The sequence below is a fragment of the Mirounga angustirostris genome, unplaced genomic scaffold (genome assembly GCF_029215605.1).
Source record: "Mirounga angustirostris isolate CCGP_5_RB_7025 unplaced genomic scaffold, mMirAng1.0.hap1 SCAF_6, whole genome shotgun sequence".
Lineage (NCBI taxonomy): Eukaryota > Metazoa > Chordata > Mammalia > Carnivora > Phocidae > Mirounga > Mirounga angustirostris.
The window spans coordinates 43,861,066-43,888,465 of record NW_026991714.1 but is presented as its reverse complement, the minus strand read 5'-3'; the positions used below and the strand labels follow the sequence as shown (position 1 = coordinate 43,888,465).

Genomic DNA, 27,400 nt, shown 5'->3' with positions numbered 1-27,400 from the left:
ATTTCCCCCAATTGCTCAGGTAATATTCTGCCTTCAGACTCTTAAAACACTTGGCATCTTTTTGATACCTGTCATAGTTTACTCTGTGCTGTTATTAATTTACTTGCCTAATAAACTAAACTGCAAATTCCTTAAAATTAAGTACTAGCCTAATGAGTCCCATAAGCTCCCTCTACAACATCTACCATAGATCTTTCCCACAGTTTTATTTATTAAGTTCATCTGATATGTTAAACAATAAAGGATAATAGTGGAGAAAAAGGACTGTGATGGATAACATTCCAACTACCCTATAGTCATTGAGCACACACGTTGTGTGGATCCTGTCACTGTTAAACTCGAGCATTCAACCATAATTCAAAGATCTCATCACTACTCTCTCCACACTCTGCTTAATGAAACTATTACTACTTTCATAAGTAGAATAGCTACTCACTCTCCTATATCACTTACTACCTACCTTCTCTTGTTAATATGCATAAAGCCAATCACACATCAATACTTTCACTTCACTAAACAGCTAAAGTGATGCTTCTGCTCATTTCAGACTTCTGTCCCATCCAGTTCCCTCCTCTACAAGGTATGAAACCATTTTTTTAAAAGATCTTCCCATAAGCCTGCCTTAGTTCTGCTCCTGAAAGACAAAAAGGATCCCTTTTAAGGTCTTCCTTCCCCTTTTCTAAGAAGTAGCAACTCTCCAATTAATCTCAGTCTCTAACAACCTTAAATTTCTCTGCCATCAAGATTTCGACCCTCTTTTACTTCTACCTCCAAGCTTTTATTCTGCTTCCATGGAATCTTCCTGGCTGCACAATCGCTGGTCTCTTTCCATTCAATATGCTCTCACCATCACATACTTGGATCCAAAGTATCTATCTTACCCTTCCTAAAATGTTTATCAGTGGCTCCCTTTACACCACCCCAGACACACATCACATACTCGCACACAGAGCTCTGGATCCATGCGTCACTCTACCACCGACATACAAGTTCCTTACACCACTCTTAATGAATGCACACGACTCTCAGAATGGTATCTTCCGACTACACTAATTCTAACTCAGTTTCTTCTGGGGAACCCAACACCGTCCATAGTACCTCCCTCTTCCCTCACTTCCTCATCCATTCCCCCCTCTTTATGCTCCCACCCCCACCCCGCCAACTAACTACAGATGACATTTTTCCTCAGCACTTTCAACCCGAGAATAAAGAACAAACTCGGGTTCCCAGCGGTCTCCCTCTCCTCTAGTCCTCCGTCCTCGCCCCCCTCCCCCAGGTGTGCAGACTTCCAGCTCGTCCTCTCCCCATGCATCGCCCCAACCAATCCCACACCACACAACGTTACCCCCACCACCCGGATCAGACTCCACACCCACCTCCACTCGGGGTCGCCGCCGCCGCCGCCCCCCCCCCCCCCCGCCAGCGAGCCTGCGACCCCCGGGGGCGCGCGCACATACACACACATTCTCACGCTTCCCTAACCTCCTTCCCGGCACCAGGACTAGCTGGCTACGCTGGAACTCAGCCCGGCCCGCGGGGGCTAGGCACCCGAGAGTGTGCCCGCCCCGCCCCCTCCCGCGGATCCCCTCGCAGCCCCCGCCTCCCCGCCGGGGAAGAAGAGGACACAGCAACTCCCCCGCCACCCCGACACACCACCTCTGTGTCTGCTGCTCCGTACCCCAACCCTCGACCAGCTCCCCCCACGTACAGGAGCGACCTCTGCACTCACCGGAGATACTGCGCGCTCTGCAGGCTCATCCTCCGCCGCCGCGTCTTCCCGCGAAGCCTCTATGGGTCTCTCAGGCTCCTCGAAGCGGCCCCGCGGCACCGCGGGTGCTGGCGGCCGCCGCCATCTTCCTTTCCTCCGGCTCCTCCTCGCTCGGCGGGGGGGTGGGGGTGAGTGAGGCGAGGGGGAGGGAGCGGGGAAAGCTGCTCTCGCTGCTGCTCTGGCCCGTGGGGCGCAGGGACACTCCGACCCGGGAGGGGGGAGGGGGAGGGAGAAGGGAAGGGGGCGGGGGGAAAGAGGAGGGAGAAGCAGAGGAAGGAAGTGGGGGTCCCTCTCGCGAGATTTCAGTGGCGCCCGTCCCTCCGGGTGACTTCTGCCTCTCTGTGGCGCTCCCTCTTGGGATCGGCTAGCTGTGAGGCGTCTGTGCCGCTGCTGAGCGGCCTGCTGGAGGCGTTTGGCGGCTTCCGGCCAATCCACCCCTCTACCGCGCGAGGGGGCAACCCCAGCCTCACCGGGAACATCGAGCCCAAATCAACCAGGAGTTACACTCAAAGTCTTCCCCCGTCTTTCCACTCCACCCGATTTCTCTCTTCCTTTTTCCACTCCTCCACTCTTCCCTACCGGAAACGCTGCCCCTTTCTCTTACAGTTCCGCCCGCCAGTCCCTCAACTCTAGTCTTCCCTCGCGCCCCAGAGAGTGATGCTAAGGACCCCCTCCCCCTTTCTGGGGCCCCTCCTCCTGCACGCCTGGAGACTGTTGAAGGGGATGGGGTGGAGCCCAGGGAGGAAGAGAAAGGAAACCAATCGGATTGGATAAGCAGCTGCCATGGCAACTGGAGGCTGTGGTTGTATTGTCATAGTAACCAATGTGTGCGGACTGGGGGACCCTCCCTTGGCGAATGGATTCCCGGGAAAGCGCCCAGAGTTCCCCCTTGGCTTCCCTTCCGTCTAAAAGCCTCCCCCAGGTTGGGAATCCGAGTGCTCTCCTGGGCAGTGAAGTTCATTTCCTCTTCCCTTTCCCCTTCCCGCAACAATGGGGGACCCCGAGGCATTCACCGTGGGCTTTTCCACCCGCCTGCGGGCGGGAACCACCTCCAGTTTCCTCTCAGTGCGGGGCGTGGAGAGGGCCGGGCCTGCGAGGAAGACGCCGGGCCTGAAGGCTGGCGAGCTGCTGTCTGGAGCATGGAGGGCGAGGCGGCCGGGCGGGGTGGCGGCGGGAAGCTGTGAGGCTGGCGAGGGGTTTCCCCAGGACTGCCTCGGGCTCGGAGAGGCGGGATCCCGCCAGGACGGGGTCCCTGAGGGAGGAGAACGGCACACGACGACCCAGATTCCTCTCCTGCCGGGCAGGGACCTCAGACTTTTCCTGGCGGGTCGACCCCTTACCGAAATCCCCCAACTGCCGCCCGCACACGCCCTTGGCAGCGACCGAGCCACCTCCTGCTGCCGGGAGGCCGCCAGAGTAAGTGTGGGAACACATCCTAGGAGACTTGACAAGTGGTTTTCCAGCATTTAGAGCCAGGGACGTGGTGAGAACCCCACGACTGCCATCCGTCTCAGAGGCACCCCCCAGTGGGGGTCCCACTTGATTGTTAAAGGCCGACCTGAGTTCCTCCCTCTGCAGACTTCTCTGATGGGTCCAAGGTGTTTTAGAACTCTGTATCTTTTGGGTCTGAGAGGAAAACGTTGGGTAAAATACTATCGACAAGAACCTAGATACTGGCGCAAACTACCCATGAAAGGCACCTAGGAAAAGGATTTTCATTTTTAGAACAAATCTTTTTGAAAGTATTAGGTGTATTTTGTATCAGGTTTGGGGCTAAAAACCAGAAATAAAGAATGGGGTCAATAATACTATGGAGTGTGAGAAGTAGCTGGAGAAATGGTCATTCTCATGGTCTAAAGGACTTGTTTGACATTTTACAAATTATATTTTCACTTTGTATTGTGGCGTCCATTACGTAGCAGTACCCAAGTGCTTTAGTAGATGTATAACTTAGAACCCACCCCCGGAATGCAGCCCTCACTAGATAGTTAATGCTGTTTCCACGCTAGGTAAAGAGGCACTTTTCAAGATCCTTCCCTGAGACCACACCTATAACAAGACTAGACCAATGTCTGTTTGGAACATCACGTATACGTTTGGAGGAAACGAAAGTACAGGCTACTCTGAAATAAATCCCAAGAATAGATTATCATTAACGAAACAGAACTTGAACTATGCCCTGCACCTCCTGCTGCCACAGCCTACTGTGATGGGTGAAGCGTGGGGATTGCAGCCGTACAATGACCCCTGTCATCCCTCGCTGCACCAACGCGCCACCCACTCACGGAAAAGAGAGCCACCTAGTGAAAGATTGTTCTTCATCCCTGGTGTAGGTACTTCTTTTCCTTCAACTCTAGAGCCCAAGGATGGAGATTACTACCACATATTACCTAAAATACCCTACCTCTCTTTCCTGAAATGTATTAGATCTTTAAAAAAGATTTTAGCCAGAATAAAAAATTTATGTTAGGTAAAATAATTACTCCCTTAGTAATCATCACAGTAACACCTTTTATGTCTGTGGCTTACAGCTCCAATAAACAGTATTTGAGCATATGTCATGACAGTCCTGACAAGGGATCTAGGAGAGTATTACTATCTTTTCATTTCAGAAATAAGGAAACTGGGATTAGAAAGATGAATCCTTTTGTTGTTTTTTCTATAAGCATTTACTAAACATTGTATTTCAGGCACTGTCCAGGTTACTATGGATACCATGGTGAAGACTACGTCCCTGTCTTGGAGAAACCCACCTTCTGGTAGAGATAGAGAGAGTGGAGAAGTGCTAAGAATGCAGTATGGTGGGTGCAGTAATTAAGGTAAGAACAAAGTATTTTAGGTACACAGAAATATAAATAACCTTTATATTTTATAGCAGTTTTCCTAAGAATTTTATAGAATTCTTCAATAGCTTTACAATGTCCCTACAAACTAGATAGAATAGTAACATCAATGTCAATCCTGAAACTAACTTTTGAAAATCAATAAAACTCAGAAAACCCGGAATTTACATATCGCTTAATGTCCATTTTCCAATTTCACCTCTTTCTACTGCCCCCCATCAAAAGAGTTGTAGAATATTGCATCCTTATGCAATAACTTTTATTCACTTTTTTCCCCTGCAGATATAAATTACATCTAAACCAAAAGAAATTAATAAGAAATTCTTACTTTGTCTAATCCTACCGGATTTTTTTTTTATTAACAATATAATGTATTATTTGTTTCAGGGGTACAGGTCGGTGATTCATCAGTCTTACACAATTCACAGTACTCACCATAGTACATACCCTCCCCAATATCCATCACCCAGCCACCCCATTCCTCCCACCCCCCTCCACTCCAGCAACCCTCAGTTTGTTTCCTGAGATTAAGAATTCCTCATATCAGTGAGACCTTATGATACTTGTCTTTCTCTGATTGACTTATTTCGCTTAGCATAATACCCAATGGCAAGATTTCATTTTTTGATGGCTGCATAATATTCCATTATATATATACACACACACACACACACACACACACCACATCTTCTTTACCCATTCATCTGTTGATGGACATCTAGGTTCTTTCCATAGTTTGGGTATTGTGGACATTGCTGCTGTAAACATTGGGGTGCATGTGCCCCTTCAGATCACTACATTTGTATCTTTGGGGTAAATATCCAGTAGTGCAATTGCTGGGTCGTAGGGTAGCTCTATTTGCAACTTTTTGAGGGACCTCCATACTGTTTTCCAAAGTGGCTGCACCAGCCTGCATTCCTACCAACAGTGTAGGAGGGTTCCCCTTTCTCTGCATCCTCGCCAACATCTGCCGTTGCCTGACTTGTTAATTTTAGCCATTCTGACTGGTGTGAGGTGGTATCTCATTGAGGTTTTGATTTGTATTTCCCTGATGCCAAGTGATGTTGAGCTCTTTTTCATGTGTCTGTTGGCCATTTGGATGTCTTCTCTGCAGAAATGTCTGTTCATGTCTTCTGCCCATTTCTTGATTGGATTGTTTGTTCTTTGGGTGTGGAGTTTGATAAGTTCTTTATAGGTTTTGGATACTAGCCCTTTATCTGATAGGTCATTTGCAAATATCTTCTCCCATTCTGTCGGTTGTCTTTTGGTTTTGTTGACTGTTTCCTTTGCTCTGCAAAAGCTTTTTATCTTGATGAAGTCCCAATAGTTCATTTTTAACCCTACCTGATTTTAAGGGTTTTTTTGTTTGTGCCTAAGTGATTTTGTGGAAAGATCATAAGCTAGCAGACCTGAGTGTGCATTCCAGCTCTGCCCTCCCAGTCTCTAACCTTCAGTTTCTTCCTTGACCAATATGGAAACATTACCTGTTACAGGATTCCTGTGAACTTTAATGATGATGTATGTGACTAAGTATAAATGACATATAACACTGGCACTTGATAAATGTTAATTTTCTTTTTGTCCTCTTACTCTTTTATATCAAGCTAAAAGGAATAGAACTACTACAGCATAAAATTATTGTTTTTAAATGGTAGCTTATCCACTCTTTGTAATACTCATAGGTCTGACCACACACCCAAATCTATTCTTATTCAGTGCTAGAAGATAGATTTCTTTATCCCTGACTCTGATCACAGAAAAGAATACAATATCAGGGAGGCACCTGGGTGGCTCAGTGGGTTAAGTGTCTGCCTTCGGTTCAGGTCATGGTCCCAGGGTCCTAGGATTGAGCCCCACATTGGAAGCCTGCTTTTCCCTCTCCCTCTGCCACTTCCCCTGCTTGTGCACTCACATGCTCTCTCTCTCTCTCTCTGTCAAATAAAATCTTTAACAACAACAACAAAAACAAAAACAAAAAGAATACAATATCAGGACGTTTTGAGTCAGATTCTGGAGAGTTGAAACTTTTAAAAAACTTTTTATCACTAAAAATAGCCTAATATGGGGTGCCTGGGTGGCTCATTTGGTTAGGTGTCTGCCTTCGGCTCAGGTCATGATCCCGGAGTCCTGGGATCGAGCCAGGCATTGGGCTCTCTGCTCCCCAGGGAGCCTGCTTCTCCCTCTCCCACTCATCCTGCTTGTTCTCCCTCTCTCTCTCTCATTCGGTCAAATAAATAAATAAAATCTTTTTTTTTTTCTTAAAGATTTTATTTATTTATTTGAGAGAGAGAATGAGAGACAGAGAGCACGAGAGGGAAGAGGGTCAGAGGAGAAGTAGACCCCCCGCTGAGCAGGGAGCCCGATGTGGGACTCGATCCCAGGACTCCAGGATCATGACCTGAGCCGAAGGCAGTCGCTTAACCAACTGAGCCACCCAGGCGCCCCTAAATAAAATCTTAAAAAAAAATTAGCCTAATATAGCTGCATTTTGGCCCAAGTAAACAGAGTGTCCAGTTTTCAACCAGACAGTAACTACTTGCTGACAAGCTACTCTTAACATTCCTACCAAATTTACCCAGAGCTTTGGTAACCTGGTAATTAATACATAGGAAGCCTCCTCCCTTTTTTATGATAACAGACATCTTACCTGACCCATGAAACCATAACAAGCACTAATTTATTTTAATATTTAGCCTACATATTCTGAATGATTGCAAATCACGTACACAATTAGGTATTTACTACATGTGTTTCTATTTTGATGAGTAGAATGTATTCAAGTATACAATGTGTGTGAAGCCGGTCCATGCTATCTTCAGTACCACACCTCAGGTCATGGAGCTAGATGATTCAACCAAAAGAACGATTCATTCTCTTCAAATAGTGAGTCATATACAAATTGACATTTAGACTCAGGTCTCCTGTTGCTCAAGATTTCTTAGGCCGAGGGTCAGCAGCCTTTCTCAAGCAGTTTGCCAAGTATATATTCATTCACTCCTGAGCAGGAGTCACTGAGCCTGAAGAACAGTTAGGAAGCCTTGCAGCCCAAGATCCTAGAGAAGAAACTTGTGGTTTTGGAGGCAGTGAGGTAACAGAGAATGGTAGTCAGAGCTCATTCTCCTTCTCCATTCTCCTAATATTTACTAAGGGAAACCTTATTAATCTTCAAGAACTTCTCCCAATTCCCAATTAGAAAATACCTCTGGGTATTTTAAAATCTTATCTGCTAATTTAAGGGACACAGACCTTCTGGAGAAGACAAGAAATGCTCATAGGGAAAACTGAAGAGTATTTAAAATAAAAAAAAGAAAATTAAAACATTAGCCTCTTAACAGTCTATATTGTCCAAGGGCCTTATAACACTGTTTGTGTTCTCTTTACTACTCCAAGGACAATACTTCTGATGCCATCTTGGTGTCCCTATTGTGAAATCAGTATGTTTCATCTCAAAATCTGTTGTATTACCCAGAAGCTGCCATTTTTTTTCTTAAAATGTCCAACTAAAAGAAAAAAAAATCTTTTAATATTTTAGAGTCTGCACTTTCCTAATTTCTATAAGGTAGACTATTTTTGAGAACAGAGAATGTGATATGATATTCTTGGTCATCTGCTCTTCTTCCAAACCCTGGGAAATCACATGTGCGCGCACACACACGCACATGCACACCTTCTTCCTCTTCCTGTCTTTATTATTTTACCACCTCTATTTGCAATTCAAGTTAAGATATGATACAGATGTAAAGCAAAGAACTCAGGATGTAAGTCTGTCACTTCAATATATACTAAGGATACATACCCAAGGACTGTTCTGCTTTGTTTAACTATTCTAAGGTCTTTTCCATTCTCAGAAAAATTATGTGTATCAGAAATCTAGATAGTTTGTTTTTTTGAATACAAAAATATATTAAGAAGAATAAAAATTCTTGGGGCGCCTGGGTGGCTCAGTTGGTTAAGCAACTGCCTTCGGCTCAGGTCATGATCCTGGGGTCCCGGGATCGAGTCCCACATCGGGCTCCCTGCTCGGCAGGGAGTCTGCTTCTCCCTCTGACCCTCCTTTCTCTCATGCTCTCTGTCTCATTCTCTCTCTCTCAAAAAATTAAATAAAATCTTTAAAAAAATAAAAATTAAAAAAATAAAAAGTCTTAATATCATTGGATTACTAAATATAAGAGCACATTCCAGAACAAATTAAATAGTAAGTTAATGTATTTTTGTATTCTACATTTTAGTCATATTAAGCTTTCTAAAAACTTTTATTTCTCGGCTGAATTTCTCCATTAGTTTTTCATTACCCTTAGAATAAATTTTCCAATCCTTAAGATGACCTATGTGATCTGGTCCTTGCCTGTCTTTTCTCCAACATTTCCTACATCACCACTCTTGTCACACTGACCTCCTCTTGGGTCCTTCAGTAGGTAGCCTTCTTTTCTACACAGAGACTTGACACAAGCTGTTCCCTTATTTCTCCTGGACCACTCTTCTCCTTCTCATGTTTTCAAGCCTAAACTTGAACTTCTTTGGAAAAATCATCTCTACCCACGCCCACCCCCAATCAGGCTGGATTAGCTACATCTATTACATATTCCCCCAGTACCCTTCCCTTCTTCATGGCATTTGTCGTATTCATAATTCTTTTTGTTCAATGTCTGTTACCTCCAATTGGCTGTAAGCTCTGTAAGGGCAGACACAGGGACTGTTTTGCTCACTTCCCTAATAGGGTGCCTGATACAAGGGGTGCTCAATAAATGCTTGTTGAATCAATCTTAGGGAAAAAAGATAGAAATAAAAAATAGAAAAATAGAAATTTGGACCCTGACTTATGTTGTTCCTAACTATGGAACATAAAAGTAATCCCTAAGCAATAAGAAAAGAACTTCACTGGGCCTTCAACCCATCTGGGGAATTGAAATCTGCTGTGATATTTAACAAGATGAAAGTTTTAATTAAATGAAATTTACTTAGGCAATGAGTAAAGAGCATACTTACACGATTATGGATAACTCATCAATTATCTCACAGCAAAGTCTCATACTTCAATGTAGGAAAAAAGTCTTCAATATCCAAATCATTTTTATTTAACTTTTATATTTTCTGATTTGAGAATAGGGAAAGTAGTCAACCCTGTTATTGTGTGGCAAAATAAAAAAACACTGCTGTATGGCAAGAGAGAAAAGAAGCTATTAGCCAGTTGGTAAATAAGATAGAAAAATTAGATTTAAAAATTCAGAAAGAAAATGGAATCAGAGTATAGAATGGAAAACTCAGTGATCTTTGTATCTCTCACCAGAAAAGTGTCTATAAATTTCTGGCATTATTACTGGGTTTTTTTTTCCTCCTGTGATGGGATAGGGCTAAATAAATTGAGTATAATTACTCAATTATTATACTCCACACGCAGTTTCACAGTAAATGGTACATTTAAACTGTTTCTGGAGGCAGATTCTCCAAGTTCAGTTAGAGAGTGTATGTATCCTACCTAGCAGTACTAGGCACTTTGTAGGCACTCAACAGGTGGTGCTGCTGTTATTATGCATAGGGGGTGGATCAGAGCTTCACTCACTCAACTTCGTACTCTAATTAATGTAGGTTAGACTTGTTTTTTAAAAAAACAAACACAAATGTAGAATCACATTTGTAGAGAGAAACGTACTAGCACACTGCCTCTAAATCATATGACCAGTTGTATCATATGACCAAGTATAAATTGCCAGCAGGGAAAACAGCTTTCATCTACTTACAGAGGATGTCTCAGTTCATTAGCAGTTTTGTGTTGGAATGAGATGAGATCCAAGATCTGTCAAAGCTGAAGAGGATAAGGAGGCTCATAAGGAGCAAAACCAACTGCTTGTGCTTTCCCCTGCCCTCTTTCAAACTGACATCTCTGGAAAGGCTCTCTGGCGCACTCTCTCACTCTCTCAACCATTGGCTGTAAGCTTTCTGTTGTACACATCCCCTCCCCCAAGTGATCCAGTCCTTTGTCCAAGAGAACATGCATTGTTTTAGTTAACAGTGTTCATGTGGTGGGATCAAGCCTATAGTGCAGCCAAATATTAGTATGCCAGTATTTCCAAAATGTAGGCAGCAGTGGCCTAGATGTACAGGAGGTTATTAGCTGTAGAAAGAAGTCGAAATTAATTTTCTATAAGTATTTGTGGGACAGCCAAATTTTAGCATTAAAGCAAATTAGGAATCTTAGGTAGAGTTATGAGTTTAGGGTCTATGAGGAATATTCAACTGATGATCAGTTCTTATCTTTCACTGCCCTTGCAAGACAAACCTGAATTTAAACCAGTACTTTACTTCTGGAAACCTTAATCTGGATATATCCTGATACTAAGGCAAAAGCTTGATAAGTTATGGCTCCTCTAGAATTTTAGTATTTAGTTATTTATTCTTTCATTCATTTAATCTTCAAAAACATATTGAGGGGCCTCCTAGGTGGCTCAGTCGCTTAAGCGTCTGCCTTCAGCTCAGGTCATGATCTCAGGGTCCTGGAATCGAGCCCAGTGTCAGGCTCCCTGTTGAGCAGGGTGTCTGCTCCTCCCTCTGCTTCTCCCTCTGCCTGCAGCTCCCCCTGCTTGTGTGCTGTCTCTCTCTCCCTTTCTCTCAAATAAGAAAAAACAAACAAACAAACACCATATTGAGAATTTTCTGTGTTGGGTCATATGCTTATCACTGGGGTAGAGATGGTGAACAATACAGTCTTGCTGTCAGAGTTTAAAGGACAATTAAGGAAAGGGGCAGTTATATTACAGAATAATAATCTGTGGTAGAGGTCTTTGGAACCATTCTACCATGAGATCAAGTGCAGGCATCCAATCAGATAATCCACTTAAGTGTCCCAGTCAACTACAAAGTCCCTCAGAATGAGATTTTGCAGAGTTTACTGTTTAAAATTCCGTTACTTAGCAGGAAAAGTAATATATACAGTTCACCTGTCCAGAAAAGTGATGGAAAGCTATAGCCAAAAGCATTTTAGACGAAAACATACCTGAAAGATACAAAACAGTGTACATGAAGTATAACCACAAAATAGAATTGCATAGAAAAATGGTCAGAAATACAGTAAAATTCTAATAGCAATTATTTTTGTGAGGCGAACTATTTATGGGTGGCTTTTATTTCTTGTATTTTTCAACATCTCCCACCAACCAAAGAGTAAAGTAGATTAGATTGGGTGGCTGTTGTTGCAGTTATTGTTAGGAGTTTCATTTTTCATCGTTGTTTTTAAAGAACGACCAAGCTATCCACCATATTACAGGAGTTTAAAAGTAACATTGGAAATTGAAAAAGAGTTAGATGAAAGGATAAATGTAATAGCTCTCACATCCTGGTGATTGGAAAAGAGATCTTATCATCCGCAATTCCTTAGGCATTTCCTAGGGCTCGCCTTAATGTGCTATCAGGCGCTGATACTTTCATACAAACAAAAACTGTTGGGGGCGGTCGTCTTTGAATGTGTCATCACTGACCCCCTTCAGTAACTTTGGGTCTGGTGGGAACCATCTCTGCCTGAGAAAGATGGAATGCCCTAGATGGGATACACAAAAGAATCACTTTAAGTAATAAAAATCCAAAATTAAACCTATACTTAACCCTCCTGCCTTCTTTTACCTTTAGATTACTCTTCTCTTCCCTCCACTTTAGGTCACACCTCTGACCCCTCCCAGTTATGTAACCACCGCATTTCCTCATTTCTCTGGAATGTCACCAGTCAGGAATCTCAGCATTTGTGCGCTTTTTTTCCCCCCTCCTCTATTCAGGGGTGAGAAAGAAAAAGAGAGGCTGGAAAACTGAATTGAGAAAGAAGCAAGAGTAGGGAAAGAGGAAAAAAAAAAAAAGAAGACCATAACGTCTGGAGGAAGAGGAAGAAATTGATGGATGAGCAAAGAAGTACACGGCCTAGTGGTAGTAATAGGTCTTAGACACCTTCCTATTAGAATCTACTTTCCATGAGAGATATTAAGAAGAGATTAGATCCGCAGTCTGTCTTAAAAACAGGAAAGGGACTTGGTGACCTCTAGAATATACTTACAGACTCAACAATCTCTATCTTCTGAGTGGGACATGACTGGTCTTGCTGCCTATAACCTGTGACAGTTGGACATGATTCCATAAAATGATCCAAGTCAAGGAGGGTGGTATACACCTTAAGAAATCGTGTACTGTCATTTTAAAGACTGATAATCTCCAAAACAAAAAGTATCGTCTGAATTTGGCCTGTCAGTACGAGTTGGAGTATCACCCAACTCGAAAACACCATCTAAAACAAAACAATACAGGGGCACCTGGGTGGCATGTGACTCTTGATTTTGGCTCAGGTCGTGATCTCAGGGTCATGAGATCGAGCCCTGCATCAGGCTCTATGCTCAGCATGGAGTCTGCTTGAGATTCTCTCTCTCCCTCTCCCTCTGTCCCTCTCCCCCATGAGCACATGCTCTCTCTCTCTCTCAAATAAATAAATAAAATCTTTTAGAAAATAATAAATTTTAAAATATTAAAATAAATAAAACAATACAAAACATTAGAGTTCAGACAGTTGTTAAACTACTATATACTCTGCAGAAATTCCTTTTTTACCTCTCAGGTAACTGAGATCACAAGTAACTTTTTTTTTTTTTATTCTTTCAAACTTTATGTTCCATTGGGCAATATGAATCATGTTTTCTTTCCTGAAACTATTTTTTTTACCTCGAATCTAATGATTTTTTTTTTTTAATTTTACTACCTAACCTCATCTTTGATTCATTGTATCACTACGGCTCTAGTGATACCTAATAATGATTGGCTATAAGCATTCCTTAAATGGAAATACAATAACAAGACTTGGCCACTTATTGGATGTGAGGGAGGGAGGGGGAGAAATCAAGGAGACTCCCAGGTTTCTGCTTGGGAAACTGAGTGGAAATAGAAAACATAAGAAATCAGTTGGAGAGATGGATGGATGTCAAGATAAGAATTTGTTTTAGACAGTTGAACTTCATTTGTCTGGGGTTGAAAAAGTCTTGTTTATCTGGAGAACTTAGAAGAAATCTGAGCTAGTTGTAGATTAAGAGTCCTCAGCATGCAAATGGTAATTGAAGTTACTTGAGGGCTTTCAAAAAGCTTGCCTATGAAAATGAGAGAGCTAGGAGAGGTTTTGTCTTATAAAGAGGTGAAAGACTTCAGCAAGAAAGGATCCAGGATAGAAAACTAAGAGATAAGAGAGGCCAAGTAGACAGGAGCATGGCTTCTGAAGAAATTGGAGAAGATAGATTTTCAGGACACAAGGGCAGAAAGGGGAAATTTCTTTTCTGGTAGAATAATAATGAGATTGTAATTGTGGTGTTTCCCTCCCACTACTCTCACCCCTATCTCTTTTATGTCATGCCCCTATAGATTTCAAAACTTCAGGTTACAAAATCACATAGACTGAAGAATCCAGGACAAAAACTGATGATTTAAGACTAAGGCTCTCAGCACCAGAATATATATAAAAAAAAAAATTCCTCTAATTGCATAGAGAAAATCAGAGAGAAGAACAAAAAACAAGGAGACTTTGTACTCTGCCTCCCATCTGAAACCAGAAGCCCTGAGGAGATTTATAGATATTCTAAATCATTTTCTGGTGTTTGAGAATAGAATAAAAACCTCAATCCCCATTACTATATAAAGCCAAAGAAAGTAGCAAGACCACAATGGCACAGGAAAATAGTTAAAATAGTATTGTGAGCTCATGCTTTGAATTTCTACATCTTCTCCAAAAACTTCAATCATAAAAACATTTTATCTTAAATTAAAAGACATCTCTGGGTTCATTAACAAGATAATTATCTCTGGACATCAGGATTAAATGAGCAACACAACTGGGTTAGTGAGGATAGAGCTGTGGCTTTGATGTGGGTCTGAAAGCAGGTAGAAGTTGGCTAGGACTTTGAATCCTTCAGAGTAATGGAGAGCAATGGCACCCCATACAGAGTATGCCCCTTTAAGTCAGACTCACAGTGAAACTGGGATTTGGGAAAAGCTATGACTTGCACCGTGAGCTAGAGTTTAAAAAACAAAATGAACAAATGAATAAACATACCACCTGCTGCTAGTGGAAGGAAGCAGAGAAATCAAGACTTGTGCCAGTCTTCCTTATTCTTAAATTATAGCTTAGCTAGGTATAGAAATCTATGGTGCCAGTTATTTTCCCCTCAATGCTTTGGAGATATTACCACAGTGGCCTCTGGTATTTGTTGTTATTGATGAGAATTCTGGCATCTAACTGTCATTCTTTTATGGGTAATCTATATTTTCTCTTTGGTGGCTTTTGAAATTTTCTCTTTATCCTCAGTGTTAGGCATCTTCACTATAGCTCATCTAGGTATGAATTTTATTTTCATTGTTTTGCACCTAATATGTGCTTTCATTTCAAGAACTTTCAAAAATTCGCAGTATAATCTCCCCAAATATTACTTCCACCATTCCTTTTATTCTCTCTTTCTGACATTGCTAATTAGGTGCATCCTTAATGTATTCTGTCTACGTGTTGCTGTGTAACAAATCACTCCAAAACATAGTGGCATGAAACGTTAACCATTTTATTATACTTAGAGGTTTTGTATGATAGGAATTCAGGGATCGCTTGACTTGGCTTCATGATATTCAGGGTGTCAGGTGAAAATATTTGAACAGCTGGTAGTCATGTGAATAACTAGGGTTTTTTGGTTTTGGTTTTTTTTTTCACTCCTATGTTGAGGCTACAGAGACAAAGGCTGGACTCTACTGGAACTGTAGGTTGGAGTACCTACACATGACTTCTCTGTGTGGTTTAGGTTTCCTCATATCATAGTAGCCATCTTTAATCTGTGTGAAAAATGAATATATGTTTATGCTTGTAAACATAGAATATATGTTTATGTTTGTAAACATAGAATATCATGGAAGGATATTTAAGAAATCAGTAATAGTGATTGCCCTTGGAGAAGAAAATGGGATCACTGAGGGACAGAAAAAGGACAGAAACATAGTTCTAATAATATACTCTTTTGTGCCCTTTGCATTTTATATCATGTGAATGCATTATCTATTAAAAATTAAAAACAAAAAATCCCCAGCCTTGCAGATAGCCATTTATTTATTCATTAAATGTAAATAGACACTCCCCCATGCTTGATGTTACATATGAAACACTGCACCAGCAATTCTAGGACTATTGAAAAGAAATACACCACACAGTCAAGCATGGCTTCTTCATTTTTTTTTTTTAAGTAGGCTCCACAACCAGCACAGAGTCTAATGCAGGGTCTGAACTCAGGACTCTGAGATGAAGACCTGAGCTGAGATCAAGAGTCAGACAGTTAATCAACTGAGCCACCCAGGCATGACTCCTTCCAGTAGAGCATCATCCTACAGATTGAATCCCCTTCATGTAAAGACAAGCAGTGACTCTCAAGCAGTACAATCTATGGATCATTAAAGATCCATCTAACTCAAAACATTTCCTCCTGCTAACTTGCTCCAATTCTGAAAACTCCTACCTTGAACTTTCTTTTTTAGGGTAAAGGCATATTTTCAGCAAGCCCCTGTTATGCTGCACATATGTAACCTGGCTAACCTGGTAACAAGATGGGTTTATTAACAGGTTCTCTTTAGCAGAAAATTAACTGAGGAATAAGGTTGGTTTTGGTGGGAGGAAATTAAAAAACTCTGATGCTTGCAACCATGCAAAGGATCACACCCTTGAGATTTGCCACATGAGAGTTCCTGTGTAGTAACAGGCATAATGAAAGAACTGAGCATTTGGGAGAAATTGAGAAAAGCATGCAGCTTTATGGAGTGCCAAATACAAACCTCACCTAGTTTTCGTGAAACAATGTCTGGCTATATAATAGGGTGAAGCCCTACTTGGAAATTACAGGAAGGTCAAAAGTCATAGTAATTGAGTATAGGTTGACAATAGACATAACCTCAGTATTTTTTTTAAGCTGTAAGAGTAATATAACCTGTTATAAAATGGTTTCATATACATCATCTACCCCAATATTAATCAATGTATGTCTTGAATAATGCTAGCCTCTTTGGATCTTTATAGATGTTGTTAACATAGTGTATTTCATGATTAAATAAGTTTTAGCAACAGTAGTTTAAGCAGGATTTTTTTTTTCTCTTGGTGAGACTTCTCAGAGTCTATAACATGCAAGTATATAGTTCTTCCAAAGAAAAAAAATATTATGCAATGTGCTCAAAATTATCTTCCCACAAAACCCTTTTTTAAAATCACAGCACCCGTTATGGACTAATGTTATATAGGACACTTGGGAAGAGCTGATCCTTTCTACTTTTCTCCTGGTCTTTGTTTCTATCCTGCTAATCACCTCATTATTGTCTAACCTTACCCTCTCCTGAATCATTACACATCCTCCATTATGATGTTCATACTTGGAAAATGGTGATGACATCAAAAGTAATGATGACCTTCATGCAAGGTCTTCCTTACCACTTGTTACCATATCCCTGGCATGAGTACCAGCAGGAGGCTCTGCATTTTCTGAAGCAATTGCAATCTGTAGCAAGACTCAGAGAGATCCGTGCCAAATAGGAGCAGACCTGAATGCAGCATCTCCCTGTCAGTGTAATCCTGTCTTTCAGGTGTCATGATGCTGTGTGTAATCTGGTCTTGCCTTCTCTTAGGCCTCAAAAATTGGGTCTAGGGCTTGGCCTTATGCCTCCCTGAAGCAATAATAGTGGCTTTTCTACCTTCCCATGTTTGATTCTACTAAATTCCAAATTCTTTAAAGCTAAAATTAAATTTCATTAGAGTTAGAAACCAGGCCATTAGAATGCTACCCATCTTTGGCCAACATATTCTCCAAGGATAGTAGGTAGCAGTAGATTGTGGCACCACTGATTATGTTTCTCAAGACAGTCTGATTATATATTAGTAAAACCAAACTAGGGCTTACTCCAGCTGTAATGTTCATCTGAACATCTCATCTCATTCAAAAGAATAATCATAAATCCATCTTTAAGGAGCTTTGAAAGATCATTTATCTTCACTGAAGTCTTGAAGAAGTAGCAAAGTAGTGAATCACACCACATAACTAGAACTTAGTTAAAATCCTTATTTATTTCCTCAAAGCCCCATAGCACAAAGTGGCTGCTGTCCGAATAGCCCTTCTTTGCTTTTCAATCACTCCCTCATCTCTCACTACCCTATTTCCTCTGTCCCCTACCTCTTCCTTCCATAGCTTCTCCACTGTGAGTGATTTCTTATCTTTTTAAAAATTAATGTACATCTCTTTAGCTTCTCCAGTTCTTTCTATTCCCTTATCACCCTTTTCCCCCATTACTTTCCCCCACTTACCCCATCAACTCAACAAGAAAGCTGGGAGAGAACAAGTGGAGGGAATATTCTTACATGTTACACTCTTTCTCTGGTATATACATATATAATATATAATATGTAACACATATGTATATCATGTATATGATATGTTATATAATATGTCCAGCAAGGCCTCAGTGTAACAGTCATTGCCCATTACAGTCTGTCCTGTAAAATTGTTAGATTAATGCACCAGCCAGGTATTTTTTTCTGAATTCCAATAACTAGTTCTCTTGAAAGTTCATGCTCTTTACTCAGTTCCATAGCATAACAAATGGTGTTCTAGGAAGTTCTCAAAAAATTGTGTAACTTGTGTAATTGTGTAATTGAGCTGTGTGAGATTAAAACAAATGGACAAAATATCCAGGTATTGGTCATTCATATGAGTAAAGCTGCCTATCTATCACCCTCTGCTCAGACGGTCTGAGCTCACACGGGAAGACTCTTTTATGTCTTACTTGTGCTAAGCGAGATAAGGAAACCATTGAGTAGGAACTGGGTCATCTGCCTCCCACTGCTTATCACAGTCATCAGAGCAGATTTCTTAGCTTAGAGTTTCGTGTCTTTTAAATGGATTCTGTGTTCTCTTTTCTTCTCTACAAACCAGGACTTTGCTAATCATCTCACCTTCAAGCAAGTTTATACTTCGTGTGTGTGTAGGTTTGTGTGATATTTCTCAGCTTATTTTTTGACTTGCATATCTAATCATTTACTGGACAAATACTTCATATGTAAACTATACAAAAACACATATCCAGGCTGAGTTTAAGATTTTAGAATCAGAAGAATTTCAGAGAAACTGAACTTGAAAAAGAATAGAAAATGTCAGCATATATCCCCCAGTCCTCCTGCTGCTTGATCTTGGTCAGAGTGAAATCAGGATTCAGTGGTGAAGACCACATCCTGTTACCATGGAAATTATTGTACTGTCACAAATTTAGTACTATGACTTCATGGTAGAGAGGAACAGATGGTCTGGAAAAGAATGGAGGCCTAGGGTTAGCAAAATTGTTTGGTGAATAAGCCATCTTAGATCCCTTCTGGAAGTAGGTAAGAACATAAATAATAAGCAACAACTACTTCACTGGAGCTTTACAAAAGCCACGAAGCAAGGAGTTTAGCTAGGGTAAAACTACAAAGGTCTTTTCCAATGAGAGAAAAACAAGCATTTTACTGTAGGATGAAGCATAGGTAGGAATACAATACAGCCTACAATAAGTCCATATTCCAAAGCTACCCTTTTACTCTTCACCAGTCTCTCACCTGACCACTGTTGAAGTAATATCTAGAGCCCTCAGGACCAGCAGTAAAGCCCACATTTGCCACACTTTCACACTGTCCCATTTTTAGGTATTTCTGGCTTTGGTGTTGATTTGATTCCTGCATCCCAGGTCATAGACTTCCAAACAGCTGCAAGAACACAGGCCTGGGTAGCGGGGCAATAGGGTTACAGCCTGCTCAGGGTCTGTATATAGCGAGCTCATCTTGCCTGAGTGGTCACAGCCCACATCCAATTCTTGCCCAGCCAGGTTGGCACTCTGGAAACCAGTCTCCACAGATTGGACAGTAAAACCAAAGTATCCCAGCAACTCAAAAATTGACTAAGTTCTATTTTTTAGAACTGTCTGCCTAGTAACTTTCCATCATGATACTATTCATTTAAAGGGCAATGAAATTTCCCAAGCTTATGAATGCCACTAAAATCACTCATCCTTAAAAACACAATTTATTTAGAGTAGAGGCAATGAGAGATTTCCTAGCATTATCACCCTCTGGGGATGATTATCAAGTAAATTAACTAAGAGAAACTAACAGCTAACAACTAGTGTGTACTAGCCAAAATGCTTAAAAAAAATTTTTTTTTTTTTTAAATAACTTTAGATTTTGGGGGCACCTGCGTGGCTCAGTCATTAAGCGTCTGCCTTCGGCTCAGGTCATGGTCCCAGGGTCCTGGGATTGAGCCCCACATAGGGCTCCTTGCTCCACGGGAAGCCTGCTTCTCCCTCTCCTACCCCCACTGCTTGTGTTCCCTCTCTCGCTGTGTCTCTCTCTGTCAAATAAATAAATAAAATCTTTAATAAATAAATAAATAACTTTAGATTTACAAGAGAGTTGCAAATACAATACAGAGAGCTCAAGGATATCCATCATCCAGCTACCCCTAATGTTAACCTGTCATATAGCCACAGTACAAGACTGACACTGTGAAACTAACATTGGTATAATACTATTAACTAAACTACAGACTTCACTCTGATTTCACCAGTTTTTCCATTAATGACCTTTTTTTGGCTCTGAGATCCAGTCCATGTTACATTTAGTCATTGCATCTAAGTCCTCCTCAACCCATGATAGTTTCACTGTCTTTCCTTGTTGTTCATGACCTTGACAATTTTGAAGAAGATTGGTCAGGTATTTTGTAGAACATCCCCAAATTGAGGATTTTCTGATATTTTCTCATGACTAGACTGAGCTTATGGATTTGAGGAAATGACATCACAGAGGCAAAGTGCCCTGTTCATCACATCATATCAGGGTTACATGAGATCAATATGACTTATTACTGATGATGTTAACTTTGGTCATTTGGTTAAAATGGGGTCTGCCAGACTTCTCTACTGTCAAGTTACTATTTTTCTCTTTCCATGCTGTTTGTAAGAACAAATCAGTAAGTCCAATCCACATTTAAGGAAAAGGGAATTAAGCTTCACCTTCCAGAAGGATGATTATCAAAAGAATTTGTGGGCACATAAATGTTTCAACCATCACAATAACTGATAAATATTTTTTGATGAGATACTTTGAGGCTGTGCAAATATTCTGTTTCTAATTTTAGGGGATCTTGACTGCAGCAGTTATCACTGTGGTGTGCTGATGGTTATTTTCAATATCCCTGATTCCTTCTACATTTATTACCTGAAGTTCTTCTCTAAGAAAGATTTGGTTCCTGCCGCACACACTCTACCACCACTAATTTCATTATTTGTTTGTTTTCCTCACATATTTATATCAGTATAGACTCATCGATATTTATTTTATTCTTTGAATTATAATCCAATGTTGTAATTACTTATTTTGTTGTTTGGATTGTTCCAGTTTGGGCCTTGGGAATAGTTTTAGGTTGGCTCCTGTGTCCTTTTGATATGCCCTGTACAGGAAAAAGTTAACATAGGTCAGAGGCTGCTATGTTTATAAGGGTCTGCCTGCAAGGTTGTCCTTGGGTGGCATCTGGGAACTTGGCTTGTGAAAAGTTCCCCACCCTAATAAGAAAAGTTCTCTACACTGCCAGGGTTGTTTTGCCCCTAAGGCACTGAACACCTGCTTCCTTCTGAGATACTGGGGTTTTGGTAGTTGCCAGGCAAAGAATGCCGACACTACTGGTCCCCAGTAAAAACCCTACACTCTGAGTCTCAAATGGACTTCCCTAGGAGAAACATTTAAACACATGCCGCTGCATTTTCACTACCAAAAAAGTGGGCACACCTGGTTTGCCCCTTCCTGGGCCGGGAGGGGAAGTCTGTGGATGGATTTCTCTAGATTCTGCCTAATGTGCCTTTCCCCCTTAATGGTCTGCTGTGTAACTTTACTGTGTCACTGTAATAGCTTTTAGCCATTAGTACAACCAACTCCTGTGAGTTCTTCTGCTAGCATAGCACTGCATTTGTTAGTGGTCTTGGATACCTCCCAATAAGCCCTAGCCCCCCTTCCTCCTTCCCTCCCCCTTCCCTCCCTCCCTCCCTCCCTCTATTTATTTATTAGTACTTCCTTTCTTTGTGGCACTACAAGAAGTTTCGGACTTGTATTTTCCTTGTCCTAGTTATACATAGAATCAGCCATTTCTTCAAGGAGCCTTCATTTCTTTTATTGGAGGATGATACTGAGAAAACAAAGTCTAGGCACTCATTGCTAATGTGGCATCCATGCTTCTAGGCCCTTTGGGCCAATAGACAAGGAAATGTATGTATGTTTGCTGAACCATATATACGCACAAATTAATACTTATTTCTATGTCTTTCTACTTGTGACAACACACACATAGTGAATTCCTACTGGTATCATCAACTTTAACCTAGAACCACAGGGTTCATTCTAGCCTTCTCTGCTTATTTGTAACTTCTTTCTTTGACAGTGAGAAACCTAGCTTCCATTAGCTACAATTTATTTACGTATTTGTTCAACCCTAGTATACATACATGTAAAGTAGTTCCAGAATTGTTGATTTATACCCCTGTGAGAACAAATTCACCAACTTACACCCCTTATAGTAAAGCAGCTTTTGCTTCAGCCTTACAGTAGCCAGTCAAAACACATTTCCAAAGTTACTTAGGTCAGCACCTTTCCCCCCATCCATTTCTGATAGATAGGTTATTTGTAATAGAGATTTGTTAGTCTGCATTCTATCCTGGGATTCTCCCACATCCTCATGGATTTTTAAAATTTGCATACAGTATATTTCACTTTTATTTTTATAATAAATTACACCTTGTTAGAATAAGTGTACCATTCTGTGGGTGTTGACAAATGCAGGCAGTCATGTACCTACCACCACAGTACCATACAGAACATCTCCATCACCTAAAATCTACCTTGTGCCACCTCTTTGCAGTTAACCTCTTCCCAATTCCTGGCAACCACTAATCTGGGTTTTCTGTCTCTTTGGTATTGCCTTTTTGCAGAAGGCCACGCAAATAGAATCATACAGTGTGTAGTCTTTGCGGTTTGGCTGCTTTCACTTAGCAAATGCATTTAAGATTCATCTTTGTTGTTGTGTGAATCCATAGTTCATATTTTTAAAATTGCTGAGTAGTATTCCACTGTGTGGATATTTTACAATTTGTTAATCTCTTCACCTCCTGAGTACATCTCAGTGGCTTCTAGTTTTTGGTGATTATGAATAAAGCTTCTATAAATATTCATTTACAGGTTTCTGTATATACAAGTTTTCAGTTCGCTTTCATAATTACCTAGGACTCAGATTGCTGCACCATATGATAAATGTATGTATAACTTTGTTGAGAAACTGCCAAACCAGCTGTACCATTTTGTATTTCCACAAGCAATGACTGAGAGTGGTTGCTGCACCGCATATTAACCAGCATTTGGAATTGTCAATTAAAAAAAAATTTTTTTAGCCATTGTAATGGAGGTATCCATTATGGTTTTCATTTGCATTTCCCTAATGATTAATGACTTAGAGCATATTTTTATATGCTTTTCTCCATTTGTATGTTTTCTTGGGGAAAGTATCTCTTTTTTTTTTTTAATTGGGTTAAAAAACCCAAAAATAACTGCCGACACTACTAGTCCCCAATAAAAACCCTACACAGCTCTTGCTGAGTTATAAGAGTTCTTTATATTCTGGCTACAAATCCTTTATTGGACATACGATTTGCGAATATTTTCTCCACCTCTATAGTTTGTCATTCCTTTAACCTTTTTTTTTTTTTCAAAATCAAACTTTTTAATTTCAGTAAGTCCAATTTATTAATTTTTTCCTTTTATGGATTGTGCTTATGGTTTCATGTCTAAAAACTAATTACCAAACCCAAGATGATGCAAATTTCTGTATTTTCTTTTGAAAGCTTGGTAGTTCTACATTTTGCATTCAGGTATATGATCCAGTTTGAGTTTATTTTTGCATAAGGTGTGAAACATGTGTTAAAGTTATTTTTTCCTTTTTTTTCTGCGTATGTATGTTGAAATGTTTTAGCACCATTTGTTGGAAAGATTATACTTTCTCCATTGAATTGACTTTGCACCTTGTCAAAGATCAGTTGACTATACTTTGGTGAATCTATTTCAGGGTTTTTCTGCTTCATTGATCTATGTGTCTCTCCCTTTGCCAATTCCATACTATTTTGATTACTATAACTTTATAGTAAATCTTAAATTGAGTAGTATGACTCCCCTCTCTCCATATATGCTTATATATAAATATACTTATATATTTATACATATATTTATTTTTGTTTATATATAATATTTTTATATATAATATATAAATGTAAACATATACAGGGCGCCTGGGTGGCTCAGTCGGTTGAGCGACTGCCTTCGGCTCAGGTCATGATCCCAGGGTCCTGGGATCGAGTCCCACATCGGGCTCCCTGCTCTGCGGGGAGCCTGCTTCTCCCTCTCCCACTCCCCCTGCTTGTGTTCCCTCTCTCGCTGTGTCTCTCTCTGTCAAATAAATAAATAAAATCTTTTAAAAAAAAAATGTAAACATATACAAATGTATATTTATATATAAAATATATAGGCAAATACATTTATATATATTATGTATCATATATATTATTCCTTGGTCTAGTTCTAACATCTGTCTCATATCTGAGTTTACTTATGATGAGTGCTTTTGTCTATTCAGCTGCCAACCTGATGTCTTAAATGCGTTATCTCAAAGTTTTCAAATGCATCTATGAGTTCAAAGAGGATTTTTTAAATGTTGTGTCTACATTTTATGATCATCTAATATGAGATTATTCTGGATCTTGTCATACAGTGTTAGTCCTCATGTTTGTTTCTAGCTGAGTTTGTACCAATGAATATCTAAAGTAACAGCATGTAGTATTTAACAAGTGGAAAAGCTTGTCAGACTCCTGTAAATTTGCTTGTCTTGAAGTCAAAATGACAATAATTTTCCTGCATATACTGCTATAGTTACGTTGATTAGCTTTACCAGTTGTGTAGACAAAACTAAGCTCTTGCAGTATAATAATAACTGGAAAGATATTTTCATAGAAAAATACTGTGGCTTAAATTATTTAATAACTTGAAATTTGGGGTAAACATGATGAGATGACTTAGAACCAGCTAATGAATAGTGGCTGACCTAGTATGTAAATTTCTTATTTGCATCAAATGGAAGTCAAATTATGTCATGCTAACTTTCTTTCTCATGCAAAAGAAGTGCCTCTAGTAGTTTAAATAGAGGAGTAGGAGAATTAATCTGCACCATAACAGTTTCGTACTGCAAATGGATATATTGCTTCAATATTGTCTTTGTCAACCTAATTTTAACAGATTATTAGCAGAAGTATGGTAGTATGAACTTAAAAAAGAATTTTGTATTAACTAGTATTTTTCCCAGAATTGTATTTTGGGGTGCACTGTTGAATAATGTACAGTTAATGTTGGATTTGGAGTTAAAAAACAAATTCACTGTTTAAAATGGAATGCAATAGCAATAACAACAGCCCAAATTTTAGCCACTCAGTTAAAAATCAAATTAAGTCAACAAGTGACAGAAAGGAGAAGGAACTCTTATTGCCCTCTCCTCCTTATTTGGAATTAGCAACTTCAACCTTAGTCCTTTGAGCAGAAGCAGCCCTCCCATGTATCTCATAAGGGAGCAATTGGTGATCAATAATGAGACCAGGACACCTGGCAAAGGAAGTGGGACCTAAAATCCATCTAGAGGAAGAAGCATCTTTTCTGATTTACACAGAGATGTCAAATGGGGTAATGATGCCCTAGCTGATGAATCCTTTCCTTTGCCAAGTTTGTTGTATTAGTCAGGATACATATAGCTGCAAGTCACAGAGCATGTGACAAAGAATGCCTTAAGTAATTAACACATTTTATCTGGAGAGATGGTTCCAGGGTTGGGAAGTAGCTCAATGATGCCATTAAAGATTTTTTTTTTTTTTTTAATCTTTCCATTCTGACATCCTTGAGTATTGAATGTTTATCCTTGGATGGTCATCTCATGGTAACAAATTGCTCTTACAACTCCAAGACCGCATCTTCATGCAATTATATTGAACCCCCATCTCTGTTTTTATCAGAAATAAAAATTATTCACAGAAGTAAATCCATCCTCCCACCTCAGCCAACTTCCCTTAATGTATTATTGGCCAGAACCGGGTCACATAGTTACACTGGCTTTAAAGAGAGGTGGGAATGACTGCCTGAACAACGGAAGAGAGTTGGCAACCAACAGTGTCTACCACACCCGTAAAAGAAAAGGCTCTTTTTCACTTTTTGTTTCAAAGGCAAGCTCCAAATCTAGTAAGCAAAAAGCATCTCAACCACCCTTTTATTTGACTGGGATATTTTCATGAGTCACTTTGTACCTCTATACTGTCGCATTCATTCAGACTAAGTAGAAAGAAGATAAATCTTAGTTTGAAATTTAAAAAGTTATAGAATAATTTTAGTAACTTTATGTCTATCACTTTAAACTGCATCTTCTCAGTAAAAATTGGGCTAGCTGGTGAAGACCAAGAATGAATCCTTCAGACAAAGCTTTAAGGAATGAACATTCTTTGTATACAAGTGGATCTACCAAGCTTCTTAAACACTTATTTTCTGCAACCCTGTTTAGCATATGTATTTTTTGTGTACGCAGGATGGAGGAGTGGTCGATCAAGGGAGCAACTAAAGGAAACTTAGGCAAATTAACACAATATTGGCTTTCAATTTAGTTTCCTAAATTATGAGGAATCTTGTTATTTAGGGAAATCCTATTTGTGACTTTCTTTCTCTAAAACAAATCCATCAATAGTCAAATAACCACCCCCTAATTACCTCTTTACATGTAAACATGGATTTACATATACATGGATCCTCCTCCTAGAAAGTTTGGCTAATATATAGTATATGTTTCTGCCTTGGTTTCCCTTAGTTATATTATTTCAACAGTATTCACATCTCTCATAACAAAAATTTCCAGAGAAACTCTTGTTTTTATGCTCTCTAAGCAAGACACTTCCCTCTCCCTACACACACACCTCAAACAAATATACCAAACCCCACTTTATACTTAGAAAAAGTCCATCTTAAAAAAGAAAGAAAGATAAGAAAAAGTCCATCTTACCCCAAATTGCTAATTTTTTTCTTAAAGGAGCTTTTAGGAAAAGGTGTGAGCAACCTTCATTCTTCTCCCTCTGAATTCCATTCCCATGATTGAGATTTGGGTCATTCTCAAGTGAAAAGTACTTTCTTTTCTTTCAGTGTCCTGGGTTTACTGAAGAGTACAATGGTAAGAGAAGAGAGAACAACATGTTGCAGCCTCCAAGGCAGTTTCTTACTGCATTGTGCAACTGCCTCCTTTTCAATTGCATACTTCATTTTAATCCACATTATGGCTCTTGCATTTTTCCAGAGAGGCTAAAAAGACCCATCATTATACAAAGTTTGATTACTTCAAAGAACGCTTTTGATGCCATTTAGATGAGGAAATGAACCCTTTACTATTTGCAAATAACATTTCCTCTACTGTGATGAATTTGCTCAAATCATCTTGGAGACCACCCCAACACATGGATAGCCTTGAGTTGGGGGCCTACAGGAAGATTCTAGAACATTTTTACCAAAACCAGCCTATGCTTTCCTTCTGTCAGGAAGTCTTCCTTAAAAGAGATGTCCCCTGGGATTAAGAAATCCTCGAACAAGGAGAACGATCAAAGACCAGCTGAGCCAGAAAACTTTCAAAGT

At 40.1% G+C, this 27,400-nt stretch overlaps 2 protein-coding genes across 10 annotated transcripts in view; one reads left to right on the top strand and one right to left on the bottom strand.

Annotated features, from left to right (window-relative positions):
• The window catches only part of SMG7 (SMG7 nonsense mediated mRNA decay factor), a 90,861-nt gene extending 88,992 nt beyond the window's left edge, over nucleotides 1–1,869 (bottom strand). For 6 of the 7 annotated variants that reach the window (XM_045877288.3, XM_054508001.2, XM_045877292.3 and 3 more), the window contains exon 1: nucleotides 1,730–1,869. Coding sequence is in view for 1 of the 7 variants with exons in the window: in XM_045877290.3 (XP_045733246.1) it covers nucleotides 1,730–1,758 (29 nt within the window). In the remaining 6 variants the exon portion in view is untranslated. The remainder of the gene's footprint in view (nucleotides 1–1,729) is intronic. The other variant, XM_045877290.3, reaches the window with a different exon arrangement.
• Nucleotides 1,758–27,400, top strand: part of NMNAT2 (nicotinamide nucleotide adenylyltransferase 2) — a 187,551-nt gene continuing 161,908 nt past the window's right edge. The window contains exons 1-2 of one of the 3 annotated variants that reach the window (XM_064594216.1): nucleotides 1,758–1,896; nucleotides 4,459–4,587. The gene's annotated coding sequence lies outside the window, so the exon portion shown is untranslated. Of the gene's footprint in view, nucleotides 1,897–2,546; nucleotides 3,185–4,458; nucleotides 4,588–27,400 lie in introns of those variants that run through there. The other 2 variants (XM_045877297.3, XM_045877298.3) reach the window with 2 other exon arrangements.